The sequence below is a fragment of the Nuphar pumila genome, chromosome 5 (assembly GCF_984573655.1).
Source record: "Nuphar pumila chromosome 5, dmNupPumi1.hap1.1, whole genome shotgun sequence".
Classification (NCBI taxonomy): domain Eukaryota; kingdom Viridiplantae; phylum Streptophyta; class Magnoliopsida; order Nymphaeales; family Nymphaeaceae; genus Nuphar; species Nuphar pumila.
Window position 1 is genome coordinate 20,675,397 of NC_143253.1, and position 25,471 is coordinate 20,700,867.

The following is a 25,471-nucleotide window of genomic DNA, read 5'->3' on the forward strand; positions in this document are numbered from 1 at the left end:
GTGAAGCGTGTAAAAGTATTTTCAACAAGATACTATGATCAAGACCTTAATATTATTGATGATAAACATGTGCACACATGCACAATAAGAACTCTTAGAACACTTGTGCACAAAAGCACCACCCACTAAATCTCACAAATGCACAAAGGCATAAAAAGAATAAAAAAACACTTTATTAATCACTTGGGCTTTGACCCAAAGCATACATAATACAATAGGAGGCCCTTTATATAGGGCAAGGGAAGACCCTTGGAGGGGCTCCCACATAGTCGTTGGAGGGGCCCAACGACTAGTGGTGGGCCCCCCAAGGTACATGAGTACATTGAAAAGAAAAAAGAAAAATGAGAAAAATAAAGAAAAGAAAAGAAAAAGAAGATTACAAAAAGCATATTCAAGAATTGAATATGCGTAAAATGTGTGAAAAGACTAAACTAGCCTTTATGGCTAATAATAAATAAATACATATTTTATATATATAATAGGTAGATACATATACACATATTATATATATGTATATGTATTACCTTATATATATAATATATATTGGATTACAAGATTCGATTACATAATTTAACACCCCCCCTCAAACTTAGGGCAAGATGACTGAAAGTTTGCCAAGGAGGAAATTGAACTGCGGAGCACACAAAGCTTTGGTAGAAAAATCTGCCAACTGATATTCTGAAGTTATATATGAAAGATCTATAACTCCTTTCAGATACGCTTCTCGAACATACTGACAGTCTATCTCAATGTATTTAGTCCGCTCATGAAAAGTATGATTTTTGGCAATGTATATTGCACTCTTGTTATCACAGCATAGCTTGATGGACCCTTCTATTGTGATCCCCATGTCTTCTAATAGCTGATGAATCCATACAATTTTCATGGTAGTAGTCGTCATGGCATGATATTCAGCTTTTGTTGAGGATAGAGACATTTTTTGTTGCTTTTTACATCTCCATGAGATCAGCGAGTCTTCTAAAAACACACAAAAACCAGTGGTGGAGTGACGGTTATTTGCGTCACCTCCCCAGTCAGAGTCAGTATAAGCAATTAATTTTAATTCAGAAGAAGAGGATAAGAATACTCCCTTGTTTAGTGTACCCTTTATGTATCTCACAATCCGCAAGATAGCACTCATGTGAACTGATGTTGGTACATGTTGGAACTGACTTGCAGTATGAACTGCATGAGAAATATCTGGTCTAGTAATACTCAGATACATCAATGATCTCACAAGCTGCCTGTAGGGGGTGGGATCGGAGAGAGGAATGTCATCATCAATCTTCATTTTAGCTCCTACTATAGCAGAAGCTTCACAAACTTTATCATTCGTAATACCTGACATGTCAATAACCTTAGATGCAAGCTTAGTTTGAGACAAAAAGCACCCTCTATGAGAGTATGCCACTTCAATACCCAAAAAATAAGTTAGAAATCTCAAATCAGACATTTCAAATCTATCCTTTAAAATTGATTTTATGCTTTTAACCCCTTTAGTATCATTTCTGGTTATTAGCATATCATCAACATACAAAAGCAGAATGATAATCCCTGCATTGGTTTTTCTAACGAACAAAGCAGTGTTAGTGAAACATGATGAAAACTCATTTTCTAACATTATGGAGTTAAACCTATCATACCAAGCCTTGAGGGCTTGTTTTAAACCATAAAGGGATTTTCGAAGGCGAAGCACTTTCCCTTTGGAAGTCTTCATTCTTGGTGGAGCATCCATATATACATGTTCATTTAAATTGCCATTTAGGAAGGCATTTTTAACATTCATTTGATAGATGTTCCATTTGTTAATTGAGGCAACGGTGATGAGGCATCGGACAGTGACCATTCAAGTCACAGGGTAAAACGTTTCTTCATAGTCAATCATGTATTCTTCACTATATCCCTCTGCAACTAACCAAGCTTTATATCTCTCAAGAGATCCATCGCTCTTAGTCTTTACCTTAAATACCCATCTGCACCCTATTGCTTTCTTACCCTTAGGAAGAACTTGAAATTCTCAAGTTTTTGCCCTGTTGAGAGCTGAGAGCTCACATTCCATTGCTTTCAGCCACTCATCATTCTTTTTGGCTTCTTTGAAGTTCTTGGGTTCTACATAGGAATGAATGGCGCTAAGACAGGCTTTATGTTTAGGAGTAAAAGAATCATATGATGTTATAGGGTCTCTCGATGCCCCTTCATCACTATGTTGGGAGATAGGAGGATGGAAGGGAATATCTTCTTTGTCTTCTTTATCATTGGCCTCATTAGGAGTGAGTTCATCATCACTATCATCATCATGAGCTAATAATTCAAATAAAAAAAGAGTAATCCATGTTTTCTTCAAAAGGTTCACTTTTTTCAAAACCATTAACATTTTCCAGAAAACTCACATTTCTGGAAACATAATTTATCATTCTTAATATCATAACAACGAAACCTTGGGTTTCGGAATATCCAAGAAAGGCACAGGCAATGGCTTTCGGTGAAAGCATGTTGTTCTTGTCAATAAGAACAAAGCATTTGCAATCGAAAATTCTCAACCGACTATAGTCGGGTTCTTTGGTATACAACATTTCAAAAGGCGTGATATTGTTCAAGTTTTTCGAAGGTAGCCGGTTTATTAGATAAACAGACGCTAAAGCAACTTCAGCCCAAAAACCTTTTGGAATGTTTTGAGAAATAAGTAGAGTTCGAGTTGTCTCTATTATGTGTCTGCTTTCTTTTGGCTAATCCATTTTGTTGAGGAGTTTTCGGACAAGATCTTTGTTGAATAATACCATGACTTCCAAGATAATTTTTGAATTCACTTGAAAGGTATTATCCACCAGAGTCAGTTCTAAAAATTTTTAGATCCCCGTTGAATTGATTTTTAAACATTATATGATAGGTTTTAAAAGTCGAAAAAACTTCATATTTGTGTTAAAGAAAATAAATCCAACAATATCTCGTGTAGTCGTCAACAAAAATGACATAATATGCAAAACCTCTTTTTGACAAAACAGGTGTCGGTCCCCACACATCCGAATGGACAATTTCAAAAGGTCTTTTTGTAAACATAGATCTTTGACAAAAAGGTAATTTTTTTATTTTTCCAAGTATACAATCGTTATAATTGAAATCACTTTTACATAGACTTTTAACAAAAGGTAAATGAAAAATTTTTACAATATTTGGATGTTCATGTCTCGTGTCACACATTAATATCTTTCTGTTGAACAACATTACAAAATAGGTTCTTTGAAATTTGAAGAGAATCGACGTAGTAAAGATCGCCCTTCCTAGAGCCTTCCCCAATCAACCTCTCAGACCGGCGATCCTATATCCAACATTTGTTAGATGGAAATTTTATATCACACCCATGATCCGAGAGTTGAGAAACCGAAAGTAAATTTAAGTTTAATTTAGTTATAAATCTAATTTTTGGAATAAAAAACCCTTGTTTTTCAAAATTTCCAATTCCTTTTACTTCAAGAGATGTTCCATTCGCGGTTGAAACAAATGATGGGAAGCGATTATTTGAGTAATCGGAAAAAGAACTCATACTTGGGGTCATGTGAAATGAAGCACCCGAATCTAAAAGCCACGATGTCTTACCAAGAGGAGAAGAGGTTGACATGGCGGCTCCAAAAATAGCCCCTTTGAGAAGAGGTTGAAGAGCATCCACAATTTGTTGCAATGAGAGAGCTCCATTTGAAGATGATAAGCACTCTTTTGAGGTTGAGATGTGGTAGCCATGGCTAGCAACTTCTTCCATTTTGGACATATTGGCTTGATGTGCCCCGGTTCCTTACAAAAGTGGCACAAGAGCTTGCTATAATCCCTCTTTCCTCCTTGACCGCTTGAACTTTTGTTTTGATTCTTGAAATGAGGAGGCTTGTAGATCCTTAAATTGCTCCCCGGTCTTGAAATGGCAATAACACCTTCATTTTCTTCATTATTGGAAGGTGTTGCTAGTACACTTGGGTTATTCTTACTTATACCCATACGTGTCTCTTCCCCACTTAGTTTAGTAATTAATCTTCAAGAGAGGGGGAAGTGAAGGCGGATAAGAGAGACGATCGGATTTGTTCAAATTGGGGCCTAAGCCTATTTAAAAAATTGAAAAAACGATCTTCTAATTGCTTGTGCTTAAGCTCAATAGCCTCTCCGCTCCATTTGGGTTCAAGCTGTGAAAGTATCTCCAACAAGATACTAATATCAAGACCTTAATATTCTTGATATTGAACCCACCACGAAAGCACAATAAGAACACTTTAGAACACTTGTGCACAAAGAGCACAACCCACAAATAACTCACAAATGCACAAAGGCATAAAAACAATGGAATCAATTTATTGAGAACTTGGGCTTTGACTCAAAGCCATGAGAAAATACAAAGGGGAGAACCCCTATTTATAACATCACAAGAGGGGCCTTGGAGGGGCTCCACCCATAGACGTTGGAGCCCCTCCAACGGTCACAAATGTGACCGTTGGAGAGGGCCCAACGTCTATGTTGGTGGGCCCCCCAAGGTACCTTTTGGTACACTTACAAAAGAAATAAAAAAACAAAAAAGAAAGAAAATAAAAATAATTACAATCATATCCATAAAGTGAATGTGCGCAAAAATAGAGGAAAAGACTAAACTACCCTTATGACTAAACAAATAGAAATATATATTTTATATATATATTTGAGTAGATACATATACATATATATTAATATATGTATATGTATTACCATATATATATAAAATATATATTACATTATATGATTATGTACATAATTTAACACAAGCATGGCAAGCTCATCCCAAATGGAAGACAACTCTGCGAAATACTCTCTAATAGTCATTTCGTTTTGTTGAAAGGTCAAGGCCCTTTTTTGAAGATAGTATTTGTGGAACAAATCCCTTAAGTGTACATTTTTTCAAGGTATTCCCATGCTTGAGAAGCTTTCTTGAACTTTATAATGTTGACGTTGATTCTTGTCTCCATGGACGAGAAAATCCATGAGAGGATTTTGAAGTTCCTCATCTCGCATTCTTCATGTTTTTTATTATAATCTTCAAGAACCCTGGCTCTTTCTTCTCCTTCAAGAATTTTTATTTCTCCTCTCTCCATCAAGGTGATCTTGGGCTCTGGTTCGGGAATCGGGCCTTGGACATAGCCCCAAAGCTCATTTCCTTTAATATGTGTCTCCATATTTCCGGCCCAAACGTGATAGTTGGAGCCATTAAGTTTAAAGCCGAGAGAGAAATGGGAGTCTTTTTCACCCATTGGAGAGGAGAAATGAGAAAAAAAATTTCCCCTCCCTTGCGAGAGAGAAACGAATTTGCTTGTCAAACTCGACCAAAGTTTTGAAAATGGTTTTGAAAATTACTCGCCTCCGTTTTGAAAATTTGCGGGAAAATCCTGTGGAATGGGATCCGCCTGTCGGTACGAGATTCAACCGTTCCTGGCGCCTTTACCAAGGGTAATTGAACCAAGGATCAATTATGTGCTTTAACTTGACTAAAATATCTAAATTATGCTCTATTTTTCCTAGAATGCACAAAGAATCAAGCTTGTGCTATGGAATTTTGAAAATTACAAGTTTGAGAAAATATGATGTTTGCTTTGGAAAATTGAAATGCATTTAAAAAAGGACTAGAAAATGCTTGAAAATGGAATTCCTGGGAAAATCATTGAATTTTATTGGAAATCAGAAATTTGTATTGGAAAGTGATTTATCAGGAAAATTTGAACTTTAGAAAATTGATTTTGAAATTTAGAATTGTTTTTCTGAGAAAATGGATTTGAGAATTCTGAGAAACTCAAGAAATTCATTGGAAAAGGATTTCTGAAAAGGAAAATGAATTCTCAAGAAAACGGGAATTCTGAGAAGATGGATTTCTGAAAACTTGGGATTTTGAAATTTGAGAATTTTAAAGCATAAGAAAATCTTGATTTGAACTTGGGAAATGCTTTGAAATGTCATTTGAAAACTTAGGATTTTGAGAAAATCAGATCCTGAGAAAGACTTGGAAATTCTTGAGAAAACTGAATTTTTTTGAAATTGAAATTGGAAAATGAATTTGAAAACAATGCAATTTGAATAATATGAATGAATGAATATGAATATGAATTTGAAAAAGGGAATTTCATTGAGGAATTGAGAAATCCTTTTGAACTTTTGAAAAATGCAGTGCATTTTTTAAGTTAGCCTAAGTGTGTAGGTTGAATGTGTCTAATATGAAGATCATAAATCTTGTTTTCTTCGTATTCTGACTATGGGCATAAATACAAATCCCACCGAGTTTATAAACTCCATAAGAGCTTGTGCACGTGCCATTCGTGTAAACCATAGTGAATTTGAAATAATGTGCATAAATCATACATCACATATTAAAATTTGCATAAATTAAACTATATGCAATGCATCCCTATTCTAAGCAGAAAAGTAACTCTTATTCCAAATATTACATTGATTTTTACATTGGATTGAATAAAATAAATAAATAAAATGGCTAAGTCTTCTTCTTGAATATTCCTGCAAAACTGAAAAACAAGGTTAGCACAAAAATGTAGGTTTTTCTGAATTTATCCGAAAATATAGGAAATTATCGGATATTATTCAGATATAAACCCAAAATCATACCCCCTTTGATATAAACATGATAAATAATGAATAAATTTCCAAAATAAACTTGAAAAATCGAAATTGGGGTCAAAATGACCAAAATACCCTTAATGACCTTGAAATCAGGGTTTTCTGAAAGAATTTTTGTAAATTTTGGAAATTTGAAAATCAAATGAAATAAATCAAACATAATATGATGAAATATGATGATATGCATGATATTTTATGGAATTAGAAATTGAAATTTCGAAATTTAGGTCAAAATGACCAAAATACCTCTGATAACAAGACTATGGCCTTGAAACCAGGGTTTTCTTAAATAAATTTTGCAAAATTGAAAAATATGAAATGCAAATGACATTGAAATTAACCCTAATATGATTCTACATGCTTATGTACATGATAAAAACCCTAAAATGGCGAAAATATCATAAAACATCGAATTTAACCTGATTTTCGCCTGATTTTCGCTTCTGAATTTAAAGATAAACTAACACATGGATCAAATGAACTTGGAATTAAACCAAATTTATCATGGACACCTAAAATAACCCTAGAAACATAATGGAGCTCGAAAATCTATTTTTTTGTATTTTTAAACATAGAAATTCAAATAATAACCCTAAATTTTGTGATTTTTGCCTAAAATGTTGATTCTAAAGGGGATTTAGGATATCAAATTTCCATAAAAAATTCCCAAATTTTATGGGGTGACAGAGGACAGTAAGGAAAGGGTTTTGGCTTTTTACACTTTCTGGTTTTGACATATGGTCGAAGCTGTGCCACTCCGGCAAGTCAGATCGAAATCCGGCGACTCTAAGATTTAGGGGAAACAGACAGGTTTCGGTAGAAAACATAAGAAAAATGGCAGACAGATGGGAAAAAGGCTGAAATTGTGAGAAAATGTCCCCAACAAACATAGGAAGATTTGATCTTTTGACACCATTGGGATTTGGGTTATGGTTTGGAAAAGACCATACTGTTATCAGAGACCTAGATCTCTGAGATTTCTGGACATTGGAATATGTTAGACATAAAGGGAAAATCCAGGAAAAATAATGAAACAGATCCAAAAATTCCCAAATTTTGAGAAATGACAGGAAATTATGTGAGGAACAACTTTCATGTTGAAAGTTTTTGCAGAAAGATTACATATTGGATGGACTCGGTGCATTAGGGTCTGTCTATACCCTGACAAAGGAAAATCAAGATTTTCCCAAAAGTCTGGGAAATCTGATTTTTTTAAAGGCCAAAACTACTTGGAAAAACCTAAAAATTTCTAGATCACTAGTAGATTCAATTATGAATCTACTGTGATTTTTGGAGGATGATCCGGATCTCCCACGATGGTGGTGCCGGAGTTTAAAGTCTGCAAAAGCATAAACTGGAGAATCAGAGAGACAGAAAACCCGATTTAGGGTTTTACCGATTTGGATGGGTTCTGAAACACGAATAGATTCAAGTTTTTTTCATGATGTCGTAGACAAGACAACATAACTATAATAAAATTTTTAGAATTTTTACAAGATAATTTCTGCATGAAATGGTAACTAAACCAAACACCTAAGACGAAACATGGTAAACTACCAATATAAACTGAATTAAATAACAAGAAATAAAAAAAATGAAATTAAATGCAATATACAGAACGTAAAATGCATTTAAACCTAGAAGAAAACATGAAAAACTCAGGGGGTATGAATCATATCCATTCTTATTTTTGTGGCTACGAGAAGGGAAGATCCGGTCCATTAATTGGACGGATTCTTCTCTTTCAATAGCAAACCTATGAAATACATATATTTAAAAAAAAAAAACGAAAAACAGATGTACAGCATATAACGAATACTTTGGATACGAGGGATCTTACCTTGACTTGGGTAGGGATGCTGCTGTGTTGCCAAGAAGGGTGGCTGCACCGGTGGGGAAGATGATGGACCTTGGCGGAGCTGGAGCCGTTGATGGAGTTGGAGATGATGGACGAGTTGGTGTCTTGTGTGGTGGCTGCAGCTGAAGACTTGGTTGTCGGCTGTGGTGCGGCTGCTGACTGAAGATGGCGTGGATCCCTGGTGGAGCTGGCTGAAGGATGCAGCAAGGTGGGCTATGGTGCAGCTGCTGGTTGAAGATGCAGCAAGGAAGAGATGCTGAACCGATGGAGTGACTGCAACGATGGGGCTGGTACGGCTGAGCTGGGCCTCCAAGGAGGTGGAGGCAGCTTCAATGGCTGGAAGTTGCAGCCAAAGGGAGAGCTGTTGTGGTAGGGCTGGAGCAACCAAGGGGAGAGCTAAAGGGAGAGAGAGAAAGAGAGGCCTGAGATGAGAATTCTTGGGCAGTCGTAGCCTTTTCTTCTTCTTTTTTTTTTTGGTCCTCTTAACTTAGGTCTTAATTCATTTTCAACTTAGGGTTTAATGAGAAGGGAATGAGAGGGAAAGAAGGGTTTACGTGAGATGGGTTGGAGAATAGGGAAAGGAATGAAGGGAAGAAGGAAAGAAAGGAAGAAAAGGAAGGAAGAAAAGAAGAAAAGGAAGGAAGAAGGAAAAGAAGAAAGGAAAGAAAAGAAAGAAGAAGAAGAAAAGGAAGGAAGAAGGAAATGGGGCTGGAGGTTTGGGTGACCACCTTGTGGGTCCCACCTCATCTCTAAAATAAAATAAAATTAAAAAAATAAAAATCAATAAAAACAAAACAAACAAATAAAAAGAAACATTTTTTTAATAAAGTAGAAATGTAAATGAATGGGCCATCTCAGAGCGGGTCCAAATTCTGATTTTGAAATTCATTTTGACGATTAGAGGGGTAAAATAGTCTTTTCAGAAAGTTTTCAGACGAAACGAGCTATTTTTGGCAGCTTTTGAAATGAGCTCGGATTTTGAAGTTCAATACCTCATTGCGAAGCAAATCCAATGTAGAATATAAAATTTTAATTTTGAAAGAAATCCAGATTGTTCTTCTCGAGAAAATGCTTCCAACAAAACGTGCTATTTTTTTGCAGTTTTTAAAACGAGCTCGGATTTCAAAGTTCAATACCCCGTTGCGAAGCAAATCCAGTGTAGAATTTGAAGATGTAATTTTGAAAGAAATCCAGATTATTTTTCTCGAGAAAATGCTTCCAACAAAACGAGCTATTTTTGGCAGTTTTTGAAACGAGCTTGGATTTTGAAGTTCAATAGCTCATTGCGAAGCAAATCCAGTGTAAAATTTGAAAAATTGATTTTGAAAGAAATCCAAATTATTTTTCTTGAGAAAATATTTCCAAATTTAGACCCCCGAGGTGAAAATGTCAATTTTGGAAACCCGAGGTTTGAAATTGATTTCTGAAAACTTTTAAAACTCAATCTGGATTGAAATTTATAAAACTGGAGTTCTGGACTTCGAAAATGAAATGAAATGTGATGAAATGTTATGAAATGCTAAGAAATGATATGAAATGATGAGAAATGACATGTGAAATGCAGACCCTGAATGGAGAATTTTAGATGTTAGACCCCGATTGGCAGCTGTACCAGTTTAAAAAGCATTAAAATTGATAAAATTTGCAAAATAGCTCAAGAAATGGTTTTCGGGACTCTACTGGGTCAGAGTGACACTGAAAATTGGGGTTCGAGCTGGATTGAACTGATATGAGCTAGATTGAGCTGGGTTTTAGAGTTTCAGAACTCAACTGAACTCACCAGACACTGACTCAACTGACCTTTCCAACTGAATTTTCAAGAAAAGCTGTCATTTTTAGAGAAATGGTATGGAATGATCATTGGAATGAAGTGAATTACGAACCTGAACTGGGTTTGAGCTGAAACAAAGGTCAGTAATACTGAGGTGAACTAAAATCGCGGCTCAAACACTAGCTCAACTGACTAAACTCGGCTCAATTTCAGCTCTTTTAGCTGAAATTGACTAAAATGGGCTCCTGGACACTTAGAAATGGTTTTGAACTGAAACTGGAGCGCTTGAACTCCTGGTGAGCTCAAGTTAGACTCTGAGGAATATGACTGACTATGAATGACTGACTCGGAGACAATTGGCTTGGATTTGAGTGAGAAACGAGCTCATTTCTGAAGAAATGATCCCATTTTGGCAAGAATGGTCAGAAATGAAAATGGTTTATTCATTATGAGCTCAGATGAGCTTGAGATGACTGATATTCTAACTGTCTTGAACCGACCAATGAGCTTGGTTGACTCCGACTGACTGGGGTCTGGGATGACCTAGGGGTAAAATGGTAATTTTCCTAATGAAAATGGGTAAAATGGTGATTTTCTGAAACTGACTCGGGGTTTGACTCCTACACTGACCTGACAGGGTTGGCACTGCCTGAGGAGGATTGTTTGAGAATGGATGTGGAAATTTTGGGGTGTTTACAGCCCCCCTCCGTCTCCTCGCTTTTGTTTCCCAACCCTTGCCCCCTTTCACCACCAACGACGGCCACCACCAACGGCAGGTACAAACCTCTCTCTCTCTCTTCCCTTTTTCTTTCCTCCTTTTTTTCTTCTTTACTCTTTCCTTCCTCTGTTGTTGTTTCTCCTTCTTTCCTCCTCTCTTCTTATTCTTCTTCTTTTTCTTCCTCTGATTTTCTTATTTTTCTTCCCACCTCCTTTTCTTCTTCTCCTTCCCTCCTTTTTCATTTTCCCTTCCTCTGTTGTTGCTTCTTCTTCTTTTCTCATTTTTCTTCTTCTTCTTCCCTCCTCTGTTCTCTTTTTTCTTATTCTTATTCTTCTTCATCCCTCCTTTTTCTTCTTCCCTTCCTCTACTATTGCTGCTGCTGCTTCTTTCCACCTTTATTCTTCTTCTTCTTTCTCTGTTATTCTTCTTCATTTTCTTCCCTCCTCCTCCATTTTCTTCTTCCCTTCCTTAGCTGCTGCTGCTTCTTATTCTTTCCTCCTTTTTTTTCTTCTTCCCTACTCCTTTCATTGTCCTTCTTCCTCTATTCTTTTTTTTCTTCCTTCCTCCTTTTCTTCTTCTTCTTCCCTTTCTCTGTTGCCGCTTGTTCTTTCCTCTTCCTTTTTCTTCTTCTTCTTCTTATTCTTTGCAATTAATTGACTGTACATGTGATTATGTATGTACATGTAATTGACTGTATATGTATTGGTTTTTGTAAAGATTGTGCATATCAAACTGTGATTGTTAGTTTGTGTCATTATTTTAAAATAATTTTTTGATAGGTGATATGCATGTAATTGACTGTGTATGTGTGGGTTTGTACATGTACAAAACTACATATAAAGATTGTGTATGTACATGTAATATAGTGTGTATGTGTAGGTTTGTAATTTTGTATATAAAGATTGCTAATGTGATTTGTGACTTTTAGTTTGTGTTAATATGCATTATATGTTGATGACATGATGTTGAGGAATTTAATTGTTAGTGATTTTGTTACTTAATTTTTTATTGAATGCTCATATTTTATTTGTTAGATCAAGTTGTTGCATTCATGTTATGCTCATATTTTTGGGTATTTATTTGATATTTTCTATTTCTTATTGGTTGTTACTTCATGAATAAAGCATTTTTTATTTATTTATACAAAATCTATTCACACAAGTTTTAATTATTTCAGCAGGATATGATGTTTTCTCAAGGACATCCTATTGTAATATTTAGAAAACAAAAACTATCATGACAACTAGGCAGAGGATAAAAGTCTCAACCATTGATCCAATTTGATCATGATACATCAGATAACTCAAAAAGAAGAAAGTACAGAACTTACCAGAATGACCAACAAATAAGTGCATAGAGTCATCAGCTTCATCTATGGCCAGGAGAATACAAAGACATTAACCAATTAGCTACGTCATGATCTTCAGTTGTAGTACTTCATAATAGGAGCAAGGGGATTTGAAAAACTACAAGCTTGATGTTAGATGACTAGTTTCCATTTAGCATAATGTTGAATGACAGATTGAATACTATGCTAAATCATGCATATTTCCAATAACAGAACAAAACGCCTGTGTAAAACCAAACAAGCCTAAAAGAACTATTAAGCATGAAAAGGAATAAGCAAACATACAGACCTACCAACAATATTTTCACCAATAACCCTAAACACTAGATCACAAACTTATCAATGCTTCATGTTTAAGAAAAGCACATGAGGTATCAGATACCATTTGCAACCAATGAAATCATCATGCATAATATTAAATATCACCACGTCAAAGTGAACTCTAAATAAAAGCATTAAATGCTTGGAAAGTTTCACTGAAACACTTTTTTAATAATGAAAACAATGAAGGTAGCCAGCCAAGCAAGAAAAAATCACAAGAAATAATTTCATGAAAACTTTCAAAACTTGGAAAAACACACTGCACCTAATCAAATGTCCTGGATTCTTTGGGCTGCTTCTAAAAAGCAAAAATAATAACTGCATCTGATCAAATAGACCCAAGAGAGAAAAAGTTACATATGACTATATCAATGAGAAATTTTTGAAACTAAAATGAAAAATGAAAACACAAACATGCACATGATGAGACAGAAAGATAAGAAATGGTCTGAATGAGGATATAGCATTAGTTTCAACTACAGGTCCATAACGGCAATATAAGCTTCTCTAGTGACAAGCTAATTTGAGAAATTGAACAGGAAAGGTGCCAAAAGAAAATGAAAGTGAAGAAAAAATAGTCCAACCAGAAGCAGCATTTCCTGTCATCACATGTTATGTCTTAATGCACCAGCATATCTAGAGAAGTGGATAAACTGGGTAAAATGCATTGTGCTCCATGACATAATATTCCAGCTTATCCCACTTTTCTGGATGCTTTCATCTGTCTAAACATCCCCTATGTGTTAAGAAATATGCATTGTATTATATACCTAAGTATACTAAGGTATACTTATAGGTATTTTCCTTTGTATTTCTTTTGTATTTTCTTTCTCATTGTAATTCCTGTTAGATTTTCGTTTGTACCTGCATTAAGAAAGAGAAAACAGAAAAGGAGAGAGGGAGAGAGAGAGACGAGAAGAGGGATGCAAAACACGACTGCGGCTGTCACGATTTCGTGAAATCGTGACCTAATGTTGGTATTAATATACTTAAGTATATACAGTGGGTCGGGTCGGGTTTGGTGTAATATCCGAACCCGAATACAAAAGAAATAAAACAAGTTACACTTATACAGGAATGAACTTGAGTCTGGACAGGTGAATAGTAATTCGGGCCTGGTACAGGATCCAGACCCGAAACACTATTCACCTTTTTCACCCCCCCTCAAGTTGATCATGGTTATGGACCATGCACAACTTGCCTTTAAGCATCCAAAAACGATCCTTTGTTAACCCTTTCGTAAATAGGTCTGCAACTTGTCTTTCAGTATTAACAAACTCAGGCTCAATCTCTTTTTCTTCGACTTTCTGCCTCACAAAGTGTTGGTCAATCTCAATGTGCTTAGCACGACTGTGATGTACTGGATTGAATGACATGTTTATAGCACTTTGATTATCACCTAGCAAGATAGTGTGGGAGATCTTTTCTCCTACTTCAGTCAGTAGATGTCTGATCCATGTGACTTCTGCAGTAGCAGCAGCCATAGATCTATACTCAGCCTCAGTACTTGACCTAGCGATAGCCTTTTGTTTTCTACTGCTCCAAGAGACTAAATTTCTTCCAATGAAGACGCAATATCCTGATGTAGATCTTCGTTCATCAGGATCTCCTGCCCAGTCTGCATCACAATATACAGTGAGTCTATGTTCATTTTTGCCATATGGTTGTGGTGAGTATGTCAGTCCATCACCAATAGTCTCTTTCAGATATCTAAGGATCCTCTTGACTGCTTCCATATGTCCAGTACGTGGCGCATGCATAAATTGAGACACTTGATTGACTGAATAAACAATATCAGGTCTAGTGAATGTGAGATACTGTAACATTCCTATTATGCTTTGATACCTGGTGGGGTCATCACACAGATCTCCATCATGGACGCTAAGTTTTTGATGAAGCACACTCGGAGTTCCCAGAGGTTTGCAGTCTTGCATGCCTGCCTTGCAGAGAACATCCACGGTGTACTTGTGCTGAGTGAGTGTCAAGCCATGAGTCTGATTATCAACTTCCACACCAAGAAAATAGCGTAGAGCTCCAAGATCTTTCATTTTGAACCTCTGACCTAGTAAATCTTTTACTTCTTGGATGTGGACCGCAGAGTTACTGTGATAACAATATCATCGACATAAATTAATAACAGAGTGGTCACAGTCTGACTTTTGAAAATGAACAATGAGTGGTCCATCATGGAACGTGAAAATCCATGTTTCTGAATCTCTAGTGAGAAGCTATCAAACCAAGACCGAGATGCTTGCTTCAGACCATAGATAGCTCTCTTTAACCTGCACACATGGGTTTTACAATTTTGTTCTTGATATCCAGGGGGTTGCTCCATATACACTTCCTCCTTTAAGTCCCCATGCAAGAAAGCATTCTTTACATCAAGTTGACTCAACTTTCACCCATGCTCAACAGCCAGAGAGATAATAATCCGAATTGTTCCCATTCTTACAACCGGATTAAAGGTCTCATCATAGTCTTGCCCTGCTTCTTGAGTAAATCCTTTTGCCACGAGCCTTGCCTTGTATCGTTCAATGGTTCCATCTGGCTTGTACTTTATCTTGTAGACCCATTTACACCCGACAACATTTTTGTCAGGCGGTCTGGGAACAACTTCCCAAGTTCCACATTCATGTAAAGCTTGCATTTCATCATTCATGGCTTCTACCCATTTGGTAGAAGTGGCTGCCTGGTAGTATATAGTGGGCTCATCTTCCTTATTGAGAGCAGTTAAAAACAGTTGAAGATCCAAGGAGAAGTTGTTATAACTAACCCACCTGTCAATGGGATGTCGTATGCGGCTCGATTTTCTGACCTCAAGAGTGTGAGAAGGAGTCGGATTACTGACTGGGACATGATCTGAATGGCTTAATGTTATCGGTCTCTGTCTAGAATAGACAATGCCTTTGTATCTGCCCGGTATTTTTTCTGAATCATGTGGCCCCGACGTCTCAGTGTTTTCAGACATCTCTTCTTCTCGCTGCACGCAATCTGATGAACATGCTTCACTGGAGTTAGCAAAAAGTTCTGAACTCAACCAAGGATAGTAAACTTCAGTTGGTATATTCGTTGCATCAGCTTTGTCATCAAAATTTTGTTCATCAAAGACAACATTTCTTGAGATTCTGATACGTTTGTTGATGGGATCATAACACCTATATCCTTTGTAGTCATCTGCGTAACCCACAAACCTACACTTCTGGGCCTTGTCTTGAAACTTGTTTCTCAGGGACCGATCAATATGCACATAGCAAACACATCCGAAAACACGCAGATCCTGATAACTAGGATGAGCTCCAAAGAGGCAGTGATAAGGGGACTTATTCTCCAGAACAACCATTGGCAATCTATTTATCACATGCACGGCAGAATGAAATGCTTCTGTCCATAGATCGATGGGAAGATTGCTGTCATGAAGCATACTCATGGCACTTTCAACGATGTGCCTATGTTTTCGTTCAGCAATCCCATTTTGTTGAGGAGTGTGAGGGCAGGACACCCTTCTTCCTATTCCGTTATTTCGAAGAAAAGAAATAAAATCACGGGATGAAAATTCCCCTCCTCCATCACATTGGAAAAACTGAATAGACTCAGAAAATTGGTTTTTAACCAAAGAAAGAAAACTTTGAAACAAAGAGAAGACTTCTGACTTATGTTTTAAGAAATATATCCAGGTGTATCGAGAATAACTATCAACAAAGATTAGATAATATCTGCTTCCAGACCCAGAGACAATTGGGGCGGGTCCCCACACATCAGAACAAATAATCTCAAAAGGTTTTGAAGCTCTCTTATTAATGGAATGGAAAGGTAATACATGACTCTTGCATGAAAGACAACTGGAACATTTATGACTACTCTCATCCCCATTAAGACTTTCCTTTGGAATGAGATTATTAGAAACAAGTTTCTCAATAAAATGACTCCCACAATGTCCTAACCGACTATGCCATAAGAATGGCTTATTACATTCAGAGATACTAAAAACACTGGCAGAAGAGGATGAACACGACTCTGATGAAGGCTTCGAAGTCAGGTGAGAAGAGCGAACATCATGACATGGAGCTTCTTCAAAGACATACATGTTACCTCGTCTCTTCCCTTCAGCGAATGTTTCCCTCGTGCGTAGGTCCTTGACCTGCACAGAGAAGGGAGTGAATTCGACTGAAGCATTATTATCATCAATAAGTTTGGAGACGGAGACAATATTTTTCTTAATGTCAGGAGCATGAAGAACGTCAGAAAGAGTAAGAGTGGAATGTGACATGGGAATGACAGTCTTTCCAACATGTGAAACAGGATGGTGGGATCCATCTCCAGTGACAATCTTACTTTTTCCAAAATAAGGGATAGGGTTAGAAATTTTACCTGCATCGCCTGTCACATGAGTCGCTGCTCCGGAATCGACAAACCAAGTGCCTTCATCACTCTGCTTCAACTTTAACTCTGACAAGGCAGATATCAGCAAATCTTTAATCTCTCCACTGTCTCTGGTATTTGTGAACTTTCTCTTGGTTTCTATCTGTGGACTCTTTCCTTTATTCTCTGGATTATGCCAGCAATTCGCCTTGATGTGCCCCTTTTTGTTACAAAGAAAGCAAGTAGGGATAGATCTTGTTCCTTGCGCATGAGTAAACATGTTTGGAGTGGGAAGTAAACCACGCCCTCCGTGCCCACTTCGCCCTTGTCTTCCTCGTCCTCGTCCTCTACCATAAGTCACTCCTGTAACAAAAACTTCTTGAGAATTTGGATGATTATGAGTTTCTTCAGAGAATCCCTTCAGAGTCATTTCATACTGGATCAATTTGGCTCGTAGCTCATCAAAGGTAGGAAGAACAGGGAGGCACAATAGTGAAGTGACTATCATATTGTAGTCGGACCCCAATCCACTCAGGGTTTGTTGTACCATGTCATTGTCACTAACGGCACACCCTATAACTGCAAGCTGATCTGTGATCACCTTCATCTTGTTCAAATATTCCATGATGGTCATGGAATCTTTTCTTAACAATTGAAATTCTCTTTTTAGAAAAACTACTCTTGCTTGAGAAACCTGCGAATACGTCTGAACCAGTCGTTCCCAGAGTTGTAGAGCTGTACAATTGTCAGGAATGGCAAGGAGGATCTCTTGAGACAGGGTTGATGTGATGTATGCAACAACTAATTGGTCTTTTCTTTCCCAATTGAAAAATTCAGCACTCTTGACATACACGATGGAACTCACCCCTTTATCATCTTTTTCTTCTCTCGGACTAAATTCTGGTGGAACTGGAGTGGTTCCATCTAGGTGGCCTAAGAGGCCTTGACTCCTTATGAAAGGAATAATTTGCCTCTTCCAGATCAAGAAATTTGAGGTATTCAACTTCTCAGAAACAAGTTGGTTAAGAAAACTCGAAGAGAGATTTGATTGAGAGTGATAGGGATCCATAGAGATTAAGAATCAACAGAAATGTTCAACCCTCGTCCAACACCCCTTTTTCCTTTTTTTTTTGGGGGGGCTGTCAGAGGATCACAGACGATTAAGTTTAGAGGATGAAGGAACTTGAACTTTTCTATGCACCAAGAAGAAGACTTACGTAGAAAAGAGAAAAAAAAATCACAAGTCACGTATCCCTTTTTCCTTTTTTTTTTAGTACAGTAAAGAATAATCAAGAATAATAATAATGCACAGCAAACATAGGAATCAAGAGAAACCCTATAGCATCCGAGGGTACAGAGATAAAATTTTAGAGAATGTAGAAAAGAAAAATGGAATCAAACAATTAATAAGGGTGAGTTTAATGTCTCACGTGAATCAATTCACGAGTTTAATGCCTGGGAGAAAAATGATGATTAACGTGAACTAGTTCACGTGAAATGCTGTTGTCAACCCACGATCTGGATTCACGTGAATAGGGTTCACGTGAATCACAGATTCACAAAGAGATAACTCACGTGGGGTGTGAGTACACAAGAGGTTTCAGAAAGATGAAAGAGGAACGGACAGAAAAAGAGGAGACGAAGAACAGAAAGAGGAGATGAGAGAAAAAGAGGAGACGAAGAAGAACAGCGAAAACCTCAATTTCTTGATCTTTGTCACGAGCCAGAACCTTTTTTTTTTTGCCTCTAGATCGATCTACGCTCTGATACCATGTTAGATTTTCGTTTGTACCTGCATTAAGAAAGAGAAAACAGAAAAGGAGAGAGGGAGAGAGAGAGACGAGAAGAGGGATGCAAAACACGACTGCGGCTGTCACGATTTCACTTATGAAATCGTGACCTAATGTTGGTATTAATATACTTAAGTATATACAGTGGGTCGGGTCGGGTTTGGTGTAATATCCGAACCCGAATACAAAAGAAATAAAACAAGTTACACTTATACAGGAATGAACTTGAGTCTGGACAGGTGAATAGTAATTCGGGCCTGGTACAGGATCCAGACCCGAAACACTATTCACCTTTTTCAATTCCAAGTATACTTATTGTGATTTAGATTTTAGTAAAAGGATAGTTTAGGATTTATTTTTATTATTATTAGTCATTATTTAAGATGACTAAATTTTTTAATTTTATTTATTTATTTACTTTTCTTTTTGGTTAAATGGGATTGACCAACTAGTTGTTGGGGTTTGTAATGGCTAGTTTGACCGTTAGGATTTGCTTTAATGGCTAGTTTGACCATTAGTCAAACTAGCTGTTAGGACTAGCTCTAATAGCTAGTTTGACTAGTCAGAGGACGGATGTATATATATATATAGTGTGTGTGTGTGTGTGTGTGTGTGTTGTAGTGAGGTTAACTTGTATATTTGGGTGAATATTTATCATTAATAAAATATTTATTTTTTTATGCCTTGTTTTTCTTCATGGCTATGTATGGTTTATTGTATCTAGCCAAATGCATTTGGATTTCATTTATGTTAACTGTTGTTATTCTTTTGTTTTTCTTGTGTCTAGGATTATGTGCCATTTTGTGACACTATGTTCGAATAAACTGAAATTAGAGTTTCACAAATAACCATAGTTCCATTTAGTATTCACATGCTATGTAATATTACGGAAAAAAACGTTAAAAAAATTGTATAATAACATATATTTAAGAAACAATTCCAACATCTATGTGCTATTGACTGACTAAAAAATGTTTAAATATCAGCTTCTGAGAAAACAACGAGAGAGAAATACAAAAATAATTTTCATAAAAGAAACACAATTTTAATCAATGAAGAAACATGAAATGGAAGCAGCAATGATATTCAAAACTTTATATTTATTTTTCATCATCGATTAGCAAAATCCCAACTAGCCATTCAAAGCTCACCTAGGTTATTATCATCAGCATCAGAGTCCACTCCATCATTGGCATCAGGAAGATCTAGTTGCATGTAAAAAAGAAAAAGAAAAATGAAAATATAGCAACAAAAAGGTGAAAGAGATAACATACTAACAACCAATAGACATTCCATGAGAACAGCTACCTTCATCATCAAGTGTTTCTGCATGTATGATGTCATGGTCATCGATAAAGACATCCCCATAAGCTTCATCATTCTCCCCAAGGGGATTCATTGTTTTATAAGATATTCAAGTCCAATGGTCATAATCTAACACCCCTAAAAATTCAACCAACAAAGGCATCATATTGTATGAGAACTGATAGGAGAGGAACTAAAATTAAAGTTAAAATCAAGGTTCAGAAAAAATTAATAAAAAAGACATCTGAAGCCACTGGTTTTCTACTTTGATTAGTTAACAAGATTGCTACCGAAAAACATATGAGATCCCAACAACAGGACAAACAATTAGAGAGTGATATGCATTCATCCATGGACCATGAAGCACAAGTTTAATACTTCTCTCACGATGCAACCGCAAGTCGGTTGTCGCGGAGAATGCTGACCTAATGAGGTAGCTTGATATCACATCCCAGCTGAAAGTTTCTCTATTAAAATTAATTGAAAACCCAATCCATAGATTCAAGAATGCTTCCTAATGCTTCTCACCTTTAAGAGGGTATCATTGTGTTCTGCCTGGTAATGCCCTAAGAATGACAGGAATAAAAAGGGCATAGGGCATCATCCACTCAATTCAAAATCTTGTCTATTATAACAGAGTGAACCTGGATAGGTGACCAAGACGACTTTTTGTAGTCATGAGCTCCACAGCCATCAGAATTTGATTTTGACAAATTCAAAAGCAGGGTAACTAATCACCAAGATTTCCACAAAGGAATTCAAAGGCCTAAAATCCAACAAAGAGAAGGAAAGAAAACTCTAGCCGGAAAAAGGGCCTATATATCACGCTTATCACATCTTCATCAGAAGAACCCAAAAACTCATTGATTATGAGTTGTGGCATTCTAGTGATCGAACAATCAAACTAACCAAGTGGTGAGAATAAAAATTGCAAGCCAAATAGAAACATGAAGCGCAAATTTGATATGCAGGGGAATGAAAACCCTAAAATTAGGAAACAAGAGTTGTCGCAGCCATGGCTTTCATTACCTCGACCTCTTCTCCAAAGGATTGCAGTTGAGGGAATGTCAAAGGCCGGCTAAGGAGTAACAAGGGTCAGTCTCTACATGGTGGCAGGAGTATAATGCCCCCAAAATCCCGGACTTGTAACTTTTTTCAAAAATTTTGAAAGCTTTGTAATCATTACTTTATCAGAGTTTTAAATAGTAATTCAGAGAAAAAATTATGTTTTTGAAATAACAAGTCAACGAACCTTGGGCACATTAATTGTGAAACCTTTCCTTTACACAACAGATTTAAAACTCCATACATTTAAAACCAAATAGAGCAAAAATACAGTTTATACAAAAGAAGAATTTTTAAGAAAACCCTTATGCAAAATTACAGAAATGTCTTCAAGAGCAAAACGTCAGGAAAAGAGTCTCATCTTGATACCATCACGTTATCATGCCATCACTTGTCGTACCGACCTAATAATCACTTGTACCTATAAGACGAGTTAGTTTTATGAAAAAATGGTAGGTGCACAAGTATAACAATATAGATCAAATCTAGCATAAGCATTTAATTCATACATGATACGTAATTCAACAAGTAATGTAGACAATTCTAGCATATGCATTTAATTCATACTAATTCAATAAGTAATTGTAGACAATTCTAACATATGCATTTCAACAAGTGATGTGAGCAAGATAACTTTATTTCGATATTTAACTGGCCTGCGGGTAGGCATAGTCGCGAAACGTATAAACAACTGAAACTAATCGGAAGGTTTATTATGCCATGTATTTTCAATACCCCGGGTAGCTAGCAGAGTCCGCTCCTAAGAGAACGATCGGTGACCGAGAGAAGATTTTCGAAAGTCCATTTGTTCAAGAGATGCATCCAACTTCTGCAAAAATCCATAGAATCTACCAATTACGATAATTTTTTGTAGTTCCGTCCCTTAACTCCGATGATTGGGAACACCGAGTCATTTGCCCGAGGGGTGGTTGTTAACAACCTATCCGTCGGAGTTTTTGTATCATCTCATCCTCTCCCTTGACAGAAAACAGCAGGACGAATGGATGCGTCAAGTTTTATTTAACTGAAAACTCATTCGGCATGCTCTGGTCTTTCAAAATAGCCCGAGCATCTTGCCTATGAAGGCGAATCATCACCATTATTTGATTTTCACAATGTGTCATTCGCACGCTTCGAGGTTACACGAACCTCTCTGTGAAAAATATCTCAAAAAGGAGATAAAGTGTGCGATAAGCACAACACCACCAATGTGCACAAATGCACAAGAACACTTAGAACAAATGTACACAAAGGTACAATAAATAAACGCAAATGCACAAAGGCATACAAAATATAAAGAATTTTATTGAGAAGAATGGAGAACAAAAGCTCCAAGAAGTGGTTTTTACAAAGGGGAAACTCCCCTATTTATAAGCTAGCAAGGGGCCTTAGAGGGGCTCCACTAGCTGTTGGAGCCCCTCCAACGGTTAGAATTCTAACTGTTGGAGAGGCCCAACAGCTAGTGTTGAGCCCCCTCCAAGTTGACTTGAGTCAACAAACAAGAAAAAGAAAAAAGAAAAGAAGAAAAAGTAAAAGTACAAAAACATTACAGCATATTCATAATTATGAATATGGGCAAAAGAGAGGAAATGACTATAATACCCTTGCGGGTTTTACAAGAGAGAGAAACATATATATATATAAGAGAGATACAATTTAACACTCTCATCCAATCATTGTAGTACAAAGATGTCGTGTATATCTAAGAGTACGGCTGCGATGAAAGGGGTATTGGTTTCTCAAAAGAAACCCCAACTCCATTGTTTCGTAAAAGAAACGATGTAACCATTTTAGTTTAGTTTGACATGAATTGGTCTTTCAAAACACTTTTATATCATTGTGCACTTTGCACGATACAAGATCACCACGAATCTCTCATCCATCCAATCATCGTAGTATCTCCCGTATTGGTCACATAAATTCCAAAAAAATAGTCAATGTTCTGTCACGAAATTGCACGAAATCTGAGACACAAGAAAAACAAAAGAATAACAACAATTTTATCAAACATAAATGAAATTCAAATGCATTCTAATAATACATTTGGCTACATACAATAAACCATACATAGCCACGAGGAAAAACAAGACATAAAAAAATAAATATTTTATTAATGAAAAATATTCACATAAATATACAAGTCAACCTCACTACAACACTCATGCACACACGCACTATATATATTCATCCTCTCACCTATACAACAAAAGGATGAGCAATATATGCAGGAAGACATAAGTAGTCAAACTAGTTGTTAGAGCTAGTCCTAATGGCTGACTAGTCAAACTAGCCGTTACAAACCCCAATGGCTAGTTGGTCAATCTCATTTGACCAAAAAAGTAAAAAAATAAATAAATTTACAAAATGTAGTCATCTTAAATAATGATTAATGACTAATAATAATAAAAAAAAAAATCCCTATTCTACCCTAAAAGTATACACTATGTATACTTATCCTAAGCTATCCTTTTACTAAAATCTAAATCACAATAAGTATACTTTAGTATACTTGGAATTACAATGAGAAAGAAAATACAAAAGAAATACAAAGGAAAAAGCCTATAAGTATAACTTAGTATACTTAGGTATATAATACAATGCATATTTCTTAACACTTTCTCCGACCACAAATCATCAACAATACACTTCTTTTATAATTTGAGCCTTTTCTTCAGCACTTGATCTATACAAAACCTCCAATCAACATTTGTAAACATTTGAATGAGAGAATCTCAAACCGGATTAATGTGCTTGATCATCAATATTATTGATGCAAATCTTGTCTCACCTATCTTGAGCAATCTTAGATAGGCATACTTGTTGTAGAGTGAAAATGCATGTTGGTGATTCACTATAACATTTCTTATAAATCAAGCATCCTTCTTTAAATCTTCAAGACAGACACACAACTCATTGGCCTTTGCATTTTTCTCCTTGCTTGGTGGATTACATATACCTTTATAGCCAAATTTAATGTGTTTTCTACACATAGCATCCAATATAAGTGAGGAAATTCATCTTCTAATGACAAACCATCACATTTGCAAAGCATCGCATTGTCAATGACCAATTGCACAACCTTTTCAGGTCCAACTTCTTTTACAACACCAACAAATAGTTTCTTCATGTATGCAGCATTTTTGTACTCCCCATATGTATCAATGGCTTTTAGAGAAATTGGTCCTTTAATAGATGCTGCAATAAAATTTATCAAAGGACGCTTCTGATTATCTATCCATCCATCAGAAGCAATGGACACTGCATTTTCATCCAAGACAGCTTTTTATAGTGTAATAGTTTTTCAGCATAATGTCTTTCTTTCTTCCTTGAGAATTGTTGTTCAGAGTTCTTCAGAACTTGGAGGAACATAACCTTGTACATTGCTATTTGCCAATGAAGTAATTAAATCTTTCCAATAAGTGTTCACAATTCCAAGCTTGCAGCCCCCTCAGTCACAACCAGTCAAGCACTGAAGCACTCAGTCACTCGCTGACAAAAATCAATTTGTAAACAAACCAATAAAGCAATTTATCTTAAGAAGCAAAGAAACAATTAAGCAACAAAGCAACAGAAATTTACAACCACAATTTCAATAGATGTTTGGAAAACCCCATCACGTCATTACCGTTCACCCAAAAATCAGAACCCCAAAAAAAACAAATACCTAGCTAGAACTAGGGTTCTTTTTTAATTTTTGAAGCATATCAAAAATTCAGAATTCCCCATTTAGCTTCTCTACTAGATAACCAAAAAACCCCATCAAAACCTACGAGTTCTTTTTTATTTTTGAAGGATCCAACCTTCCTCCTCCCCCTTTTCGGTTGTCACAGAGAGAGAGTCAGAGAGAGCACTGAGAAAGAGGGAAAAAAGCGACTGCTCTCTTGGAGCAACCCACCTCCCACCCCCCCGCCTCCTTCCGATCTTCCGCGAGATAGAGAAAGAGAGAGGTACCTAGCGTCTCCGTCCGCCAACCTCTGTCGCCGGTCGGAGGGATGGAGTCGATCTAACCAGGAAGGGACACGAGCTCCGGCGCTGCTCAAGCGGGTTGGGGAAGACCATGAGTTTTCAGTTGGGGTTTTGGTAAGGTTTCAAATAAGAGAGAGAGAGAGAGAAAGGGGTAATACAGTAATTGCCTGAATTTTAACCATGCTTTGACCATGGTAAACCACCCTAAGTTAAAGGAGGTGGGTGTCTGAGAATTATTTTACTAACCAGGCAGATATTTGTAATTTCTCAAAAGGTCAGTCTTGTTTTCGTGGTTAGGCTAAAACTTAGGCGTGTGTTTATAAAATTTCCATTTTATAAT

At 36.6% G+C, this 25,471-nt stretch overlaps 1 protein-coding gene across 2 annotated transcripts in view; it reads right to left on the bottom strand.

Annotated features, from left to right (window-relative positions):
• LOC149837050 (uncharacterized) overlaps positions 1-25,232 on the bottom strand; it is an 81,144-nt gene extending 55,912 nt beyond the window's left edge. The window contains exons 1-4 of one of the 2 annotated variants that reach the window (XM_090005783.1): positions 25,117-25,232; positions 20,104-20,238; positions 19,947-20,000; positions 12,308-12,349 (exon numbers count right to left, since the gene is read on the bottom strand). In XM_090005783.1, coding sequence (XP_089861909.1) covers positions 12,308-12,349; positions 19,947-20,000; positions 20,104-20,194 — 187 coding nt within the window. In that variant the 5' untranslated portion in view covers positions 20,195-20,238; positions 25,117-25,232. The remainder of the gene's footprint in view (positions 1-12,307; positions 12,350-19,946; positions 20,001-20,103; positions 20,239-25,116) is intronic. The other variant, XM_090005784.1, reaches the window with a different exon arrangement.
• Between the last annotated feature and the right edge of the window lie 239 nt (positions 25,233-25,471).